At 41.1% G+C, this 16,482-nt stretch overlaps 1 protein-coding gene across 5 annotated transcripts in view; it reads right to left on the bottom strand.

The window, feature by feature from the left end:
• The window catches only part of magi1b (membrane associated guanylate kinase, WW and PDZ domain containing 1b), a 63,591-nt gene extending 49,505 nt beyond the window's left edge, over positions 1–14,086 (bottom strand). For 3 of the 5 annotated variants that reach the window (XM_085923238.1, XM_085923236.1, XM_085923237.1), the window contains exon 1: positions 13,303–14,085. In XM_085923238.1, coding sequence (XP_085779364.1) covers positions 13,303–13,600 — 298 coding nt within the window. In that variant the 5' untranslated portion in view covers positions 13,601–14,085. Of the gene's footprint in view, positions 1–13,302 lie in introns of all 5 variants that reach the window. The other 2 variants (XR_015067527.1, XM_085923235.1) reach the window with 1 other exon arrangement.
• Between the last annotated feature and the right edge of the window lie 2,396 nt (positions 14,087–16,482).

Raw genomic sequence — 16,482 nt, forward strand, 5'->3', positions numbered from 1 at the left:
ATCAGTTTTAAATATTAAAAAAAAAAAACACTTCACAAAAATAATATTCTGACTCACTTCGGGCTGTCATAATTGAATCTTTTCAAAATCAATTATCCCGGCTGTGCCGCGGGTTATTTACTCCACGGGGGAAACAAGTTGTAGTGCACCAATATCGTTTTATTGACATGCTTCTGAAATGCCTAAGAATATTTTCTTATGATGGAAATAAGTGATTAGAAACAGTCTATGGAATGTGCTCGCATACCCTTAAGGTTATTTTCTTTTACAGTCTTTGTATGATCACTATTCAATTCGGTCAATGAGAAGACATCTCAAATATATTTACACATTCTGTCTCATGGGTCAAAAGAATGACAAATATTCTGGGAAGAATAGCAGCATTGTTAGAACAGTACCTCATGCAGAGAAGCACATTTATTTATGACCACAAAAAAGCCCCCTCCCTCCCTTAATTTTTTACTGAACCATACAGAATCACAAGCATGGACACTGCCCAAAGCTGAAATTAAAGTCAGCACGAGTTGAAGAATGCAGGGAATTCCAATTGGGAAAATGTAGAAATACAAACACTACGAAAGTGAGTAAAGCTTTTGATTCCGGTTTTGAAATAACACAAAAAGGTTGCTTGGATGCCGCTCATTTGTGCATGCGTGCATGATCAAGCGTGCATTCCAGTCGACTGAGGACAGAAGCACTCAAAGGTAAGTTGATGCGGAATGGCATAAAAGAGTCGGAGCCGTGCACGCTTAGACCACATTACAACAATTAGTGAGTTGCACCCCCCCTGCCCTCCAATCTCCTCCCTTCCCGAGCTCCCACAATACCCCCAACCTAGCCTGCAGCGAGCAGAAGGCTGCTGAAACTAGAATTTGGTCTCCAAACAGCCTCCCTGACCATCACACTTCAGCGAATGTTGTCCATTTGTAAAGAGTTGCATACTCCATGCGGTTATAAACGGAAGCATCGATGATGGATGAGCTTTTCCGCATTACATATACGTATGGACGGAATAAGGACAAGAATGTAGCCAATCTTGTGCCAAACAAAACATCTTATTGTGCACCACAGCTGAGAAAACACATTGGAATTAGCTTCAAAGTCAGCCTCAAGGCACCTTCCTTATCCCTTCTGCAACATTCTGTCTCCAATTGGCGCAGCATTTTATTTTTTTTGCTCTGTCCACCGTTCCAAACTGCAAAGGGTCAACATGATCTAAAACTGCAGATGGCCATGAGCGTCAGACAATGCTTGAGGACCAATGAGTCTGGCTCCATCTAAATCTTAAACAAAAAGAAATGAGCACACAATTGAGTAAATCTTAACAGAAAAGGAAACTATATCTGCTGCACAACCGTCTGCATTTTAAATAAACTAATTACCCTTTTGCTGCCGATTTGAACAGGCAGCATTTGTGTTGCAAATAACGATGGCGGACAGTTTGGAAAAATACACTCTGGCAACTGACCAATCATACACGCTCGCCTTCGGACAACACAAAAGTCCACTACGACACAATTCAGCATGCATCTGCATCACTTCTCCGTCATTCTGGGACAAAAACTGAACTCGCAGAGCTCCACTTCGGGAGGCACAACTCGGGCAAACAATCATCTCTGTGCCCTCCTAATGAAGCTCTTTAATTATTTGTTAAACACACCTACCAGCCAGCGATGTTTATCCTCTGCTCCCTCTGATCGATAGTTCTGTTTTTAACTCTTCTAATCATGTTTAAGGGAAGAACAGGGGACGGTTCTGGCGGATTTGTTTACGGTGACTATGCCCCCTGGTTGTGCACTAACTTTACTTTAATGAGCAGTTTTGACTGTCGCTTAATGTATGCATACATACAGTATGCCATCAAGTTGAAAAGCTTCCACATACACTAGTAAAACGAGGACAGACAGAAATTGATTGGTGTAGTTGCAGCGTGACATGTTTTCCTATAGATTCTCCTCTCACCCTGTATACGAGCTTGTTGACAGCATTTAGTGGCCGGTGACTGAAGCGTCTCCCATGTGATCAATTAAGCGTATTCCAGCATTGTTCTACGTTCGCAGAGATACATGTTCAAATAAAAAAAAAAAAACAGGACCAATCAGATTTGATATTCTTCAATTTACTAAAGCTAGAGTAAAGAATATTAATGGAAATTATTTCACACAGTGATGAACCATAATTTAGTTACAAGTACATCACTGCTCATCTGCAATAAATAAATAGATAGAAATAGATAAACAAATATTTAAAAAAAAAAAAAAAGAAAAAAAAATTATATAATAATAAATGAAAAGTAAAAAATGCTCCACAAAATCAAATAAAAAATTGCCGCTTAGGTCATGCTTGCAAAATTGGAACTATTCCAGTTTGTCATGTACAGTGAACTTTCCTGCTCGGCTGACCAAGCCCTCAAGAAATGACCACAACGTGACCACAATCAGTCTTTACTCAGTATATTACATCACTTCACTTTTGAAGTGACCACGTCTCAAAAAAGCAAAGCAGAGGGATTAGTGGCCGTCTCATGTTGCACCACCACCTCTGGCTTTTTAACATGTAACCTATACGTGACCTTGACTTTCCTGAAAGCACTGCTGCAATAATAAACAAATAGCAAGGCAGGCACTACAAAAAAAAGCACGATGACAGAAAAAACTCAATCAAACAAGTAACTTGTCATCACTAGATTCATAATACGTTTCTTGGTATCATTAAATTCGCTAGGATTCAAATAAATTCAAGTAAGGGATGATGTATCATAAGGATAATGTCTCCTTCCACTGTACCTAAAGCAAACTTTTGAAGCACTGATCATTCACAGATGGCAAACACTGCTAATGAAAGTTTTTATTTACCTCAGCTTAAGCCCGGGGAAAATGTCAAAAGGATGACCTCACCCTCGGTCAGCATAAAAAAAACGGATTCTTTGTGTCTCAGTAGTGTGGGAATTCACAAAGAGATCAGATGACTTTCCTGTATCCTCAGCCAAGCAGCGAGTGAATACGTGAAGGTGGTGTAAAAAAAAAAAATACAATGGACGCATAAACATAGTCCTTTTAACATGAAGGGCAGTTTAGGTATGAAAACATTGCTCGGGTTTAAAAGACTCAAGACAAACATGTCAGTTGCAATATGACTAGCCATGGGTGGAGTTTTGTTTTGATTTTGAATTTAAAAAAAAGTTCTCTCAGGATATGTTTCTTGTTAAGTAATGTCAAGGGGTTGAGAACATAGCATTCTTTTGAAAATATAAGTGGTGGTCTGGGAACAGAGCACATCTGTTGTTTGTGCAGATACCCCCCCAAAAAAAAAAAAACTAATGTTCATAGGAGTCGAATAGACAAAGGCCTTGAAAGCAGCCTAAATGCCTGAAAACTTGATATGATGGAAGATCAAAGCCGGTGCAGGCGGAGAATTCAGCACATGCATGTGCAATTGTGCACTGAAACCCAAGCTGGCCTGTGTAGCGTGAAGACAGAAACAAGCTGCATGTGACATCAGAGCACTCTCGAAAAACAGGTCCCACAACATACAGTATCAAGTCATCATGTGTGTCCTTTGAACACGTATTTTTAGATGGCGTGTTTCAATTTCACCTTTGCTAAATTGACACTGCAGGTCCAAAATGCTTCATTCTGACTGAGGGAGGATTTTAGATTTTATGATTTCCATGTGCCACGAGACACATACAACTGCATTTTCCTGATTTAATGATCCCCACACTTAATATTTATTTTTAGACTTTATTTAATTGTGTATAGCAGCAGTATAGCTTTAGAGCTGTGTTTTTTGTGCAGTCGATGGTGTGCATACATCACTCGTGCACGGTTATCACATCTGGTTCTTTACGCTGTATCACATTGTCAGATATGCTATATGCAATTTTCATCAACATACCATATGCCAAGTTTTCATTTTCCTCCGAACGCTGCCGTGACGAAGAAAATGAATATACGTCACTATTTTGTCACATGAACCATGCCGTATAAATACAACTTTTGTGTTCTTTTTATACCTTGGGCAAGTGATGATTCTCTGTTGAATCAATGAACAGACTAAAGTGTGACCATCACTCCACCACTGTGGATGGCTGTACTTATAGTAAAAACAACCACAAAAATGTTATATACCGTAATTTTCTGACTATAAGCCAGCGGCACTATAAGCCGCACCAGCTAAAACTCGTGATTCCCGGTTCAAAATTTGTGAAAAAAGTCTTGGCTTATAGTCCAAAATTTACTTTATCTATAATATTTTCATGTTTGTGTTTTCAGTTCAAAATGCTCTCGCAGATGTAGTCCCTTAAGTGGCAGCTCGGTCCTTTTTCAAAATCGAGTATCCCCTGAGGGAAATAAATACAGTACTGTCTTCTGAAGAAATACTACACAGTACACAGGTGCATTCAATCGTCAACTAAATCCTATTTTGAAATGCCAAGTCAAGTTTATTGATGAGGAGTCCTCGTTTTTCAAATCTATCCGCAGGGGGGTGATAAATGTGAAGCTATTAGCTTACTAAAAGCAATCAATCAAAACCAGTGAAGACACAGCAGGGGGGAGAATAAAGTATCAGACAGACATGAGCGATGAAGAGAGTAGAGGGATGACCCCCCCCCCCCCACACACACACACACACACACAAACACACTCGCACCATCCCGGATCAAACTAGTGAATTGTTGCTAGTTGTGAGGGCGAGAGGTGGAAGACCCAGGTGGCCCGAAATGGGACAAACACACACAGTTACCATCTGTTGGCTGCAGTGGTCCGCTGTGCTGTCCTCAAACAACCTTCCTCTCTAATTAAGCTATGAGAGGAGACCTCGTAGTGAAGCCATGCTGTTAACAAGGCAGGGCAGAATAGCCCTAATTAAAAAGTCATACACAATACGAGTTGTAGGATTGATTCCTTTTCATAAAATACGTTAAAAAAATTTTTGCTAGCTATCCTGTTGTCCATCTAGCTGTAAATGCTAAATAAAAAGTTAAAAAAAGAGCTCAATCTTCTCCCACACTGTCACCTTTGTTTGACCTTTCCACAATTAAGCTTTGCCTGATGTGTGAGGGGGAAAAAAAGTGACGGGGTCCACAAGAAAAATGTCAACATGGCCACTGTTTGGTTTGGGAACACAAAGAAATTTGAACATCTATGCCAGGGAGGCGGGGCCTTGAGGTGACACTGACCCAAGATGAAGGCCAAAATGAGTATGTTCCTTTACTTTAATGCTGGAATTTACAGCTTTGAAGCCAACATTCTTTCAGAGCTACTTTGCCCTCATTAGACAACAGCCACGAGTGAACATGGGATGATCGGTCAAGGATGAAAGATCCAACTGTGGGAGTCACGGATAAAAAGAGGTGGAGGAGCACAACGTGACAAGGAGTGATTTCAGTTTGAATGGTGGAATGAGTCCCGGGGGAAGAGGGCGGTTTTGGTTTGAGAGGTAGGGAAACCCCGATCACAGTTGATTTGTTTCGGGTGTGCGGCCCAACTTCGGCTAAAAACGTTTGCCATCTCATCTTGTACGCTCGGCTCTATTTCACCTCATTGTCAGTCCCATGGCAATCGTGTGTATTTATTGTGCAGCAAAACACTTTATGGTCGAATGTGGGGTGCGCCCCCTAGGGGGCACACAGCTATTGCAGGAGGCCATAACTCAGCACACACACCGGCCGGGCCAGCCAACGGTTGAGTAAAGATTAACCAAGTTGAACAAAGCTTTCTTTGACAATGGAGAGCAAAGATATCATTTATTTGGAGCCCTCTTGAATTATTCAACTATTTTATTTGAAATTAAAAGTACTACTAGGAGCATTTGGTGTTTTTTTATAATCAAAACATTGGTGCTATTGCAAGCAGTCAAAGAGTGTTATCCTCACTGTGGTGTCTTTGCGCTTATTGGAAACATTTGTTACATTGACGCGTTCCTGAATTCTACAAAGTCACTCTCACATCAAAGTTACACTCCATTCTAAGCAGATGTGGACAACAAGTTTGTTGTACCTCTCTGTCTGTGCAAAGCAATGACAGGAATGTGGTCTGTCCATACTCACACAACTAAACAAAGTTATCTAGCTGCAACATCACGGGACTGAAAGCTTCTGCTTTGGCCACCAATGTTTATCTACTGGTTCCCAACGTCATGCGCATGGGAGTGCACACGCATCCCGGAAGATTTTATTTAGTTATCGGCCAAGCCCTTGGAGATGACCGGCGCCTGTGGATTTAAGACCTTGTTGCCATGGAAACTAAAATGTCACCTGACACCAGTCGAGGACATGTTTGCACTCACTTGATCCTATTGCCACATGTATATGTCAAGTTTTGGAACCAGGGTAGGGAACATATCTACTACATGTGTGGAGTCTAATCTCCAGCTCAGGTATTGCCATGATAATATAAATCATGTTGTGGAGCACCGAAGATTTTTTATTTATTTTTTTAGTTGGGTGGCGGCAGTTTCCTTCTACATTGCTTTCAGCGCAGTCGCTGACAGGTGCAGCACAAGTATGCTGCAGTTTCACTCCAACCTGCCAGACTGGCTTTTCCACATGAGGAGATATAGAACACTTTAACCAAACGGACAAGACTATTGAAAACTTGGCTACTCAGCAATAGTAACAAAGAAACAAGCTGAATACATCTTAATGTTATTCACTGTAAATTAACTTGCAAAAAAAAATGTAAGGAAGGCTACAACCTTTTTTTTTTACATATAGTAGAAATGTGCAAACAAAGAGCCAAATTGACAATTTTCCTCAAAATTTACTTGGCCCAGTGTTGGGTAAATAACACCTGAATGATAACTGTATCTAAAACAAAAACCCAAACTGGTTGACCAGGATTCCAACAGTGTCCTCCAAAGGGACATCCAATTGGGACACTGACTTCACTCCTGTGAAAGCAAAGTGGAGTCATTCCTCACCCCTCTGCGACAGTGAGAATTTGTGTGTGAATGTATGTCTGCAATCCTCCTTTGCTACCTCACAACAACAATTGAGTACAGTCTAAGCTACAACTCATCTTTGACAGAACATCTTTTTTGGGACGGCGTGATGCCAGAAGTGATTTGAAGTTGTGAAAATGAGAGGCATTTTGTTGGTGCCACTGAATCACTCCTTGTATAATTAACCAAACAGCACAAGAATGACGACTGATTTAAGGAGTCACAATTTTGTAAGACATCACATGATGTTGATCTTGAAACACACCCGCCGGATAAATCCAAATGTGTTCAAACGCACCATGTCCCAACTGTGTGAAAAACCTCCGCCCTACCATGCAGGAAATACCAGGAGTACCTCAGTGTAGAAAGGCAACACAATGGTTTGAGGAAGCAAAGCAGGAATTAGGGGCGGGGGATTAAAAAAAAAAGCCCTTAGGAGAGAAGAGAAAAAAAAAGACGAGAGGCTTGGTAAAACGACAATGCTTGACACGACTCGTCTTATCACCTCTCCAGTTGTTTTCCAGCTGTTGTCTCTGATAGCATTGTTCGAGGCGGAGTTGGAGGGAGGGGGGGGACACACAATTCAACACCTAATAAACCAATCCTCCCCCAAAATCCACTTTTCTCCACTTGTAAGGAGACACCGGCAGACAGTCCTGTCATGCACTGGTTAATCCCCAGAGCGGCTGTGACAGAGAGTAGAACTACCACACGCATGGTGACTTAGCACGCAAGAACACACCAAGCCAGTTCCAGCCATATTCTTATAAAGCTATCACCATCAAGATGAATACAAATCAAGTGCCCCTGAAAAGAAACAGCGCATCCCTGTGCCTAATTGGATTTCTTCTCCAATTTATGAGTTTCAACGCCTCGTAGGGCTTGAGGACATGACAACACATCTTGGCTTTGAAAACAGGTGGCTGTTAAATAGATTGAAGCGATACATCTCAGGTATCTAAGATTTAAAGAGAAAAATGATTTATTTTTACATTTCTTGTATACTGATGGATCACATTGCATTGACATCACAAGAGATTCAATTCTAGCAGGAAAGATACGAGATGAGTCTCCGCCGCCATCAGGATTCCCAGCCCAGTCCCTTTTGATAAGCTATCGCAAAGAACACAAGTGGCAGATGTATGAAAACTGTTCTTATCTCCAAATCATGTCAAGTGGGGAAGTATAGACTGGGTCACTATGACATCATTTCAGACTCACTCAAAGCAAATCAGAGAAAATATTAAAACTTTAAAATGGGATTGTTTTTTCTATTTTACGCATCTTTAGATCCACTGGCAAAACGGCAATGGTGGCTTGATAGCATAATAGATGTCAGTGACACCCGGCAGACACCTTAAACAGTAAAATACTGACGTAGGATGGTGCCGGCTGTGTAAACAGTGCATTCCTGAACAGTGGTGAGCAAGGGAGGGAGGGGGGGGGTCACTTTTTCATACGTGTGCCTGAGCTTGTGTTCTTGCTTCTACGTTTGCGGCTACTTAAGTTGAAGACCAGAGATGTAATTTGTGTGGATATTAGCAGCTTCACAAGAAGACCCGCTTCAGTCTGTCAATGTGCTCCCGATTAATGAAGAGATGGTGGAGGGGGGATGATGATGAGTACTAGTAGCTATGTGACAAGTCATAATAGTGCTTGGCACCGTTTCCATTTGGGTATCAGACTGGACTTGTCATGGTTGCAAGCGGTGACACACAACCCCCTCCCCCCCCCCCCCCCATTTAGTCGACACCACATTTGTTGCAGCTGTCACTTAATATTGTCTGTAAAGGCAAGAGCAGGCAACAATGGCAGCAGAGCAGCTATGTGTCTGAACGGAAACAAATAACCAACCTAAAGCAGCTTACACGAGAGATTTTTTCAACAACAAAACATTTTGAAAACAGGAGCCTGAATTAAAAAATATTAGAAAGTGAGATTGTGATTTTTTTTCTTTATGCAAACTGTATCTGACATGACAAATGTTTGTTTGATTGGCCGTATTTATGATTGAGTCAAATTATTATGTAACGTACTATTTTAAAATATATATATTTTGTTGCTTTAAAGCATTTTGTTACTGCTGCAACCATTGTGAAATGTGCTATAGTATAAATAAAGCTGGATTATGTCAACAAAATGCCGCTTTGAGATACCACCAGCACAGAGACAAGATGGCTACCAGTGACCTCCTAATCAAGATTCAATTAAGACGCCATCATTTTCCTGTCTTGGCAAATTAGAAGCTACTCATCTAATTAAAATTCTATCACTAAGCTGTCACGCTTAACGCATCCTGCGTAGGTATAACCTGACGCTTATTTCAAGCGAGGGCTTCTGAAATAATAACGGGGAGTATTTCAATCGTGGTAATGGGTGACAGTTTGATGTCCGCGGTTAGGTTGCCTCCATCTATGGGCACCTATGCCTGGGCAGGTAATGAGGGGTGTTCTGAAACTCTGCACCGACCTAAAATGTCAACTTCTGCAGCCTACATTTGAAAATCACAGAGAACCGTCAGAGAGATGAAAATGTCTCTGGTGATAGTTCTGCATGAATTCAGCAAAGTCTCAATAAGGTGCTTAAAACCGTCATAGGAATTCTATTTCTTGTTTGTTTCATTTTTGAAATTCAGATTACAGTAACAGATGACTTTATCAAGTTCCCCTTCCCTCATCTCGACGGTGTAGCTGATATGTAACATATGGTGGACCTGTCTTTCTTCCCTGCTTCAGATCTTTCTCGACTTATTTATTTTACTCCTGACCTAACAAAGTCTCTCTTTCACAGCCACCCACAGAAAGATGCATTACGCATGGTGCTGTTCACCATCAAGCAGAACCATTACAACGTGACACTTGACATTTTTCTGGGTGTATCGAAAAGGGAAATTTCCCATCAATATTACAAAAATAAAGCATTTCTCGCCAAGCCCTATGAAAGCATCACCGTATTGTCAACTGTTGTTTTTTTTCCCCAGTAGCTGAGCTAACACAAATTCTTGGTCACATTAGCCTGGGCTGCCATGCACACATTTCAAACGAGAGCAGACCCGTATGATCCCATTCCTGGACACGGTACAAAGAACACAGGAATGCTCAACCCATGTGACGGTGGACAATAAGAGGAGCTTGTGAAGCATCCGCCTGCTGCTTCATATGTAAATCCCTTTTTGAATGTCTCCATAAAGTGTTTGGTGTCCGCCGCATACGTTTTCATGACTCATGATATAAGAGTAGAACATTTGTCATGAGTTTCGGGATTGAAATATTGCACATGTGAGAACTGTGAGATTACGCAACATAGAAACCAGAGGAACCCCCTGGGATAGATTTGTTTAACTCATGTTGAAGCTCATGACTTTAATTAACCCAAGTGTTTCAAAGATGAGATTGGGAGACTTGACTTTTTCATCCCATGAGTTTTTTTTAAATAAAGAAACTATTTACTATGTCAAAATATGGCTTGCTGGTCTAAAGGGCTAAAATTATTAAATAGATTTTAAGGGCAACAGACAAAAGCAGTTTCCAGAAAGTCAACTCAGTGTTCTCACCATGGCAAATTAGTTTGGCATTCTCCACCTCTGACATCGCGTGGAAGTGCCATGCATGACCAACTCATCCGCTCGCACAATACAGTTGCCTCTAATTGAGCTAATTAGGAAAAGAAAGTCAATTCTTCAGCAAACAGCGGCTTTGCAAATGTAAGTCTTATGAAAATACGCAGCATATTAGTCAAAGAAAATAGCTGGAAGGTTTGCTAGGTTTCAATGGAGAGCTTAAAATGAAGCGACGACAATTTCACCCTGAGCTAGGTAAGGTGCTTATACTTAACACATCTTACATTTCTCACTGCTGTCCACATGCTCATATATGGGGAAAAGGAAAAAAATAAAAATTACGTGGGGAAATTAAAGCCAGCTCAGATCAGAATAAGAAACTAGGAGTCCCTGAACCGCGGTTAGAGGATACAAAGGCGGAGGAATTGTTGAGGGAAAGAAGTGGTGTCGAACTTCCGCCTGAGAGAAAAGGAAATAAGCACTTCCACAATCAAACTCTGTCATGAACAATGGCACAAATGCACACACGAAAGACCATTAATGGAATCATCCTGAGGCTGTCTAATTAGCAAGCCACAATTTGAAAAAGATTTATAATTTAGTCCTCAACAAGTTTATGGCTGATGGGGTGTGACACATCATCACGCCATCTTTGGAAAACAAATCAAACTGTGGCTTCCCCATTATCCCAGTCTGGGATCAACCTTGATTGGTGTTAAATGAAGAGGGCTCAAAAAGTGTGGTTACACCTGTCAGATTTTGGTGATGATGCACATAACACATCCACATATTCCATACAAACAAAGCACAAGCTGCACCGTCATAATTTTGAGAAGTCATATTATAGTCCTTATCCATTTCATTTTGGAGCATTTTCAACATTAAAATCCCACAAAACATAGCATTATTATCAGTTTATTTGTATGCCAGAGTAGCACGATTACATAATCCTATCAAATAGCCTTGTAGGATCAATAGACAGTAAAATTGACACAATCGGAACGCACTTGGCAGTCAGCGAACGCAGAGATTCCCGAATTGTAGGGTGCCGCTGCAGACGTATTCCCTCTTCGCATCTCACTTGATTAAAGTGAGAAACTGGCACAAGTTGTGGGTAAAATTAGGTCAACCTGATTTTACAGATGGCCTTCATAGTCAAGCATATTTTCCCAATTAAAAGCGATTAGGGAAGGAAATTCCCAGACAGCGTGAATTATTAAAAGCTTCCAAATGGAATGAGATCACGTGATGTCGTCGTATGGCAGAGACACCCGACATTCCCAGATGGGCCGGAGAAAAGATGCAATTCGGAGCTGGCAAGAAGTAGAAAAGTATGTTTTTGCTTATTCTTAATTTAACTGCCTCAGAGATTTGTGTAATACGTTTCAATTTGGAGTACATTTATACATGACAACTTAGTTTTATTGCAGACACTGTGCTGGCTCTTTTCCAAATCATTATGAGAGAGGAATATTCCTGAGGAGTCAAAATGCGCAAAAACTGCAAATTTTTGTTCAAATGAACACCATTTTCATCAAGAAGAGCTGTTTTGATCAGTTTGTCCCTCGAAGACTCTTTTGCTAGTAATTCCAGTACGGCGTGTGTAGGAGGTGTGGTTACTGAATCACTACATGTAGTGTGACACTGTTGTGTAACCACCCCAAAGCAAAGAAATAAAGAAATAATGGGAAAAAAATGTAATTTGTTGAAAAGGGTGAGGCATGCTTTGTTTACCTTTGTTTACCTGAATTTCGTTGTCACGTCGAGGTAACTGGAACGTTAATGTTCTTTTTCACCTTTTTCACGCATGGTCGTCGTGTTCACACATTCAAAAACTCATCCTATAGCTCTTTTTACTGTCGCAACATGAAGTTAGCATAATTCCGAATGGAGTCCCGCTCGTCCCTTCAGCAGTTTGACATGCTTCGCTACGAAGCTGTCACAGTGGCTCAGTGTCAAACCAACTGGGCCCTGCCGGGTCAAGATGACCATGAACGAGACAGCCACACTAGCTTGCTATTCCCTATTCTTGTAATAAAAAAAAGAAATGTCAATCTATCAAATAACTAAAATAATCCACAGGCCCAACACTTTCTTTGAGCATGCAAAATTAACTTAAAAAGATTTGCATGTATTCATTCCTTCCCTTAATCAAAAGTAGTAAGGTGCACATAAAAAGGCAGAGTGAACACCATTGACAAATTTTCTATTTGTCTGGAATCGATTATTCGATTTTCAAAATGATTGCACTCTGGGTGCCATTCAATTGTCATTTGTGATAACTTTTGCTATTAAAAACATTGCAATGGTTGACTTGAGGATGACAGTCCTCAAGAAGGACCTTATTTGGCTCCGGAAAAAAATTGGGTTGTATTAAATTACCACTTTTCAGTTGATGATGAACAATTTTCAAAATCTTTGTGAGAGTATTCCCTGGATAGAGGTGAACATAAGTTATGCAACTAGCACAAATTCCATTTGTTCTCGTTTGCTTTGCCTAATAATGTCTTGATCTGTTTCGTTTGTTAAAAAAAAAAAAAGTGGATTGAGTGAAACAGCTTTGACTTGCCTGCCAGGCAACGTAAAGTGTCACAAAATTGTAAATTACAAAAGCAGAAGTGGCCGAGTCACCTTTAGTCCTAATTGAACAGTACACCGCTTGATTAAATGCATTTAGATAAACATGCATGGGTCGGCGTCAAGGCCAAACAACTTTTAAATCTGTAATTCCATGAAAAGTTTGCATTTCTTATGCATGTGCAATTTGGTGGCTTTCACGTGTGTCGGTGACAGCTTACCTGGCCTGACAGTTTTTAACCTGACGGAACCTTGACAGTTCTTGATGAGGGTATGCACGTCATACAGGGGTAATCCTGAGATGGGAAGGTTCTCCACCTCCAAAAGAAGTTCTCCGTCATTTAACTGTCCACTGTTGTAAAGCACTTGATTCGGCTTGAGTTGCCCGATAAACGCAAACTCTCCGTTCTCCGCACCACCGCGCAGTGGGACGTTCAAGCCCCCGTGGACATCTTTGGACACGGAACACTCATTAAGCCGGGAGGTCCAGTGGTTCTTCCTCAACGCAGTGTTGTACATTTTGGGACAGCGGCACACGAGCGGACAGACGATGCCGCTAGGGTGTGTTCAAATAGTCACCAAAAGAAAAGTGGCTTTATTTCCAAGTGAAGCGCAGCAAACTTTGTGTCGCTTCCACAGAAACATGAGCGCCTCTGACAGTAGTATTGCACGCAGCGTTGAATCAAGCCATTCCCGATCTCTTGGAAATCACTTCTCACGCTGTGGATAATCTTCGATCTTCACCATGTCTTTAGATTTAGTCCCTATTTGAACGGGCCATAATAACATTGCATGAACTAATGTCCTACTGACGCCTGGACTCACTTCTATTTGTCTTTTCTTCACTTTTGCAAGAAGTATTTGGCGTTATCCTTTCCCGATCGTTGGATCCCCGGTCCCGGGCTCAGGGCTGGTTTGACCAGGTACGACGCTTGTTCTGCTTCTGACTCGGGAGCTCCTCATAAGCGACGCACTAGGGATGTGCTGTGCTTGTGCTACATTCAAGTGCTGTGGGAAATATTGTATTTGAGGTTTGTGCGTCGGAAATACTCGTGGGACGATCACGTGAAAATATATTTTTTTTGGGGGGGAGGGGGTAAATGTACAAAAACATGATTTGTGTTAAATGCATTAATATCCATTAATTGTGGAGAAACTGTTAGTGATAACTTTAAATCCGCCTGTCAGGAACTGCGCCAGCTACACTATCTGACTTGCGCCTACTTGCGGTAATTGCGGAATTGCGGTATGTGTAATGTGAGTTCACATTTTAGGAGACTTTAAAAGCAGCATTGAAATAAATAGCAATTATATGAACAATGTCTCTTGACACTTGCATACACGTGAGATTTCAATTGTTCATTCAAAATGATTTGAATTTGACGCACACTATTGGGAGGACTTGAAGGCAGCGTCAATACAAATGCGCATGTGTGGCTGTCAAAATTGAGTCGTGAGTGCAAGCCAATCAAAGTTACAATAAACACATTATAGTTTTAATTGCCACCCTGCTACAGAACTTATGAATGCCATGGTCAATATCAATGAAGTGATATTTCACAAGGAACTTCTCCATATTTGCATTATCTGTTGAGAACTCAATGGTCCTCGGTTACACTCACTGTGGTGCTACTCAACAAGATTGCCACATTTCAGGTTGGATAAGTTGAAGTGCATTTTTTATTTGAGAACGGAAGTTGCTCAAGTATGTCTGTCGCAACTCTGTCTATTGTTCCCTTTGAGGAATATTTTCCTTACATTAATGAGCTGAGGAAAAAATATTGATAGAATTTCTAATCTACATGAAGATAAACTAAAAATAAGTCTTGACATTAATTGAAGACCCCAAATTGCCTTTGCATGCACGGTTGTTTGGCTATGCCCAGCGATTGCTCGGCGACAACGCCCCCTCATCCGAAGAGCGACCTACCTCACCTGCGAGGAAGGTATGAGAGAAAACGAGTGGAAGACAAGATGGGCTTAATTGAAATCGAATGGAGAAACTTCTCACCTAGGGAGCCTCAGATGAGCTTTTACCAAAATTAAAAATACCAGTGAAAGCACTCTTGGTCTCCTGGGTCAGAAGAATAGGCCAGAATTCATAGAAAAGCGAAGTTATCTTTATTTATTTATCTTTAATCATTACCAACTCAGCCTTTGTAATAACATTTGAGGGACAAAGTAGCCCTTTAAGGCAACTGATGATCAAATAAACTATAATAATTAGAGACTTTGAGCACAACCCAAGACTCGAGCATGATAAATTATGAAGACCCTTGTTCTTCTGTAGGAGACGATTGAGTAAAACAGCACTCGCATGGTTCTTCACTAATGAAAAATACATCAAGCAGAAGAACTACAGAACGGTGCAAGACACAAAAGCTTCTGTGCCAACTTGCAGTTACAAATATCACCCAAATCGTATCGACACAAGCCACTGGCTCCAACGTTCTTCCTGTACTTCATCCATCAGTCCAGATATGTCAACATATTCTTCCTGGCATTTGCTGTTTCACTGCAAGTCAGTGTCACGCCATCGCCTCCTTTCACTCTCATGCATGCGTTCATGAATTTCACCATTAGACATCTGTGCCGTTGTGCCTTCCGTGTGAATTGACCTTCGACAGTAAATTGCATGCTTTACATACGAAAGGTCTTCCGCGCGATATGGGATATTGTAAGCTAGATTTACAAGCGAAATACTCTATCTGCAAAATGAGTATATAAAATCCCACCATGGTGCACGCGAGCTTTCAGACTGCCATATTCAGCTCTTCAGCCGACTAAGTAATGAGGAATTCTTGAATGATTATCTTAAAACTGTCCATTCATCGTTTCCTTTCCCTTTGGCCTGTGAAAACAGCAGATTTGATTAATGTTGTTCATGTGGATGTCTTTTTATAAGTACACAAATCACAAAGCAGTGAAGGCACAAACAAAGTGACAATAAAATTCAAAGAGAGCAACCCAAGCCCAAACCACACAGTAGTCACAGCAGTGTAAAACCAGGGGCGGAGCTACAAGGTGTCCAGGGGTGGGCAGAGCCTACTTTTATCACTTTGAGGCTCCCTCCCCTGGCCACTTTTACGGATGGCCTGCATACTTTTTCTTTCCAAGACTTGGAACAGCGGATTGTGACCTCTGCCCTGCGGTGGGTTGTGGTTATAAAACGGCAGTTGGCTGATTCAGGGTGTAACCCACCTCTCATTCATAATCATCTTGGATAAACTTGAGCTCACCTGTGACCCTAATAAGAAAAAATAATGTAGAAAATAGAAAAATGAATGATAGGAATAAAAGCACATACAGATTTTCTTCAAATCTAGACGGAAAGTGCTTTTTGATGTCTCTAATGATTAAACTTGCCATCCGTGTAGTCAAGCGTTGTGTTTAAGCCCCAC

The sequence above is a fragment of the Syngnathus leptorhynchus genome, chromosome 11, assembly GCF_054491065.1.
Source record: "Syngnathus leptorhynchus isolate UIUO chromosome 11, UIUO_Slep, whole genome shotgun sequence".
NCBI lineage: Eukaryota > Metazoa > Chordata > Actinopteri > Syngnathiformes > Syngnathidae > Syngnathus > Syngnathus leptorhynchus.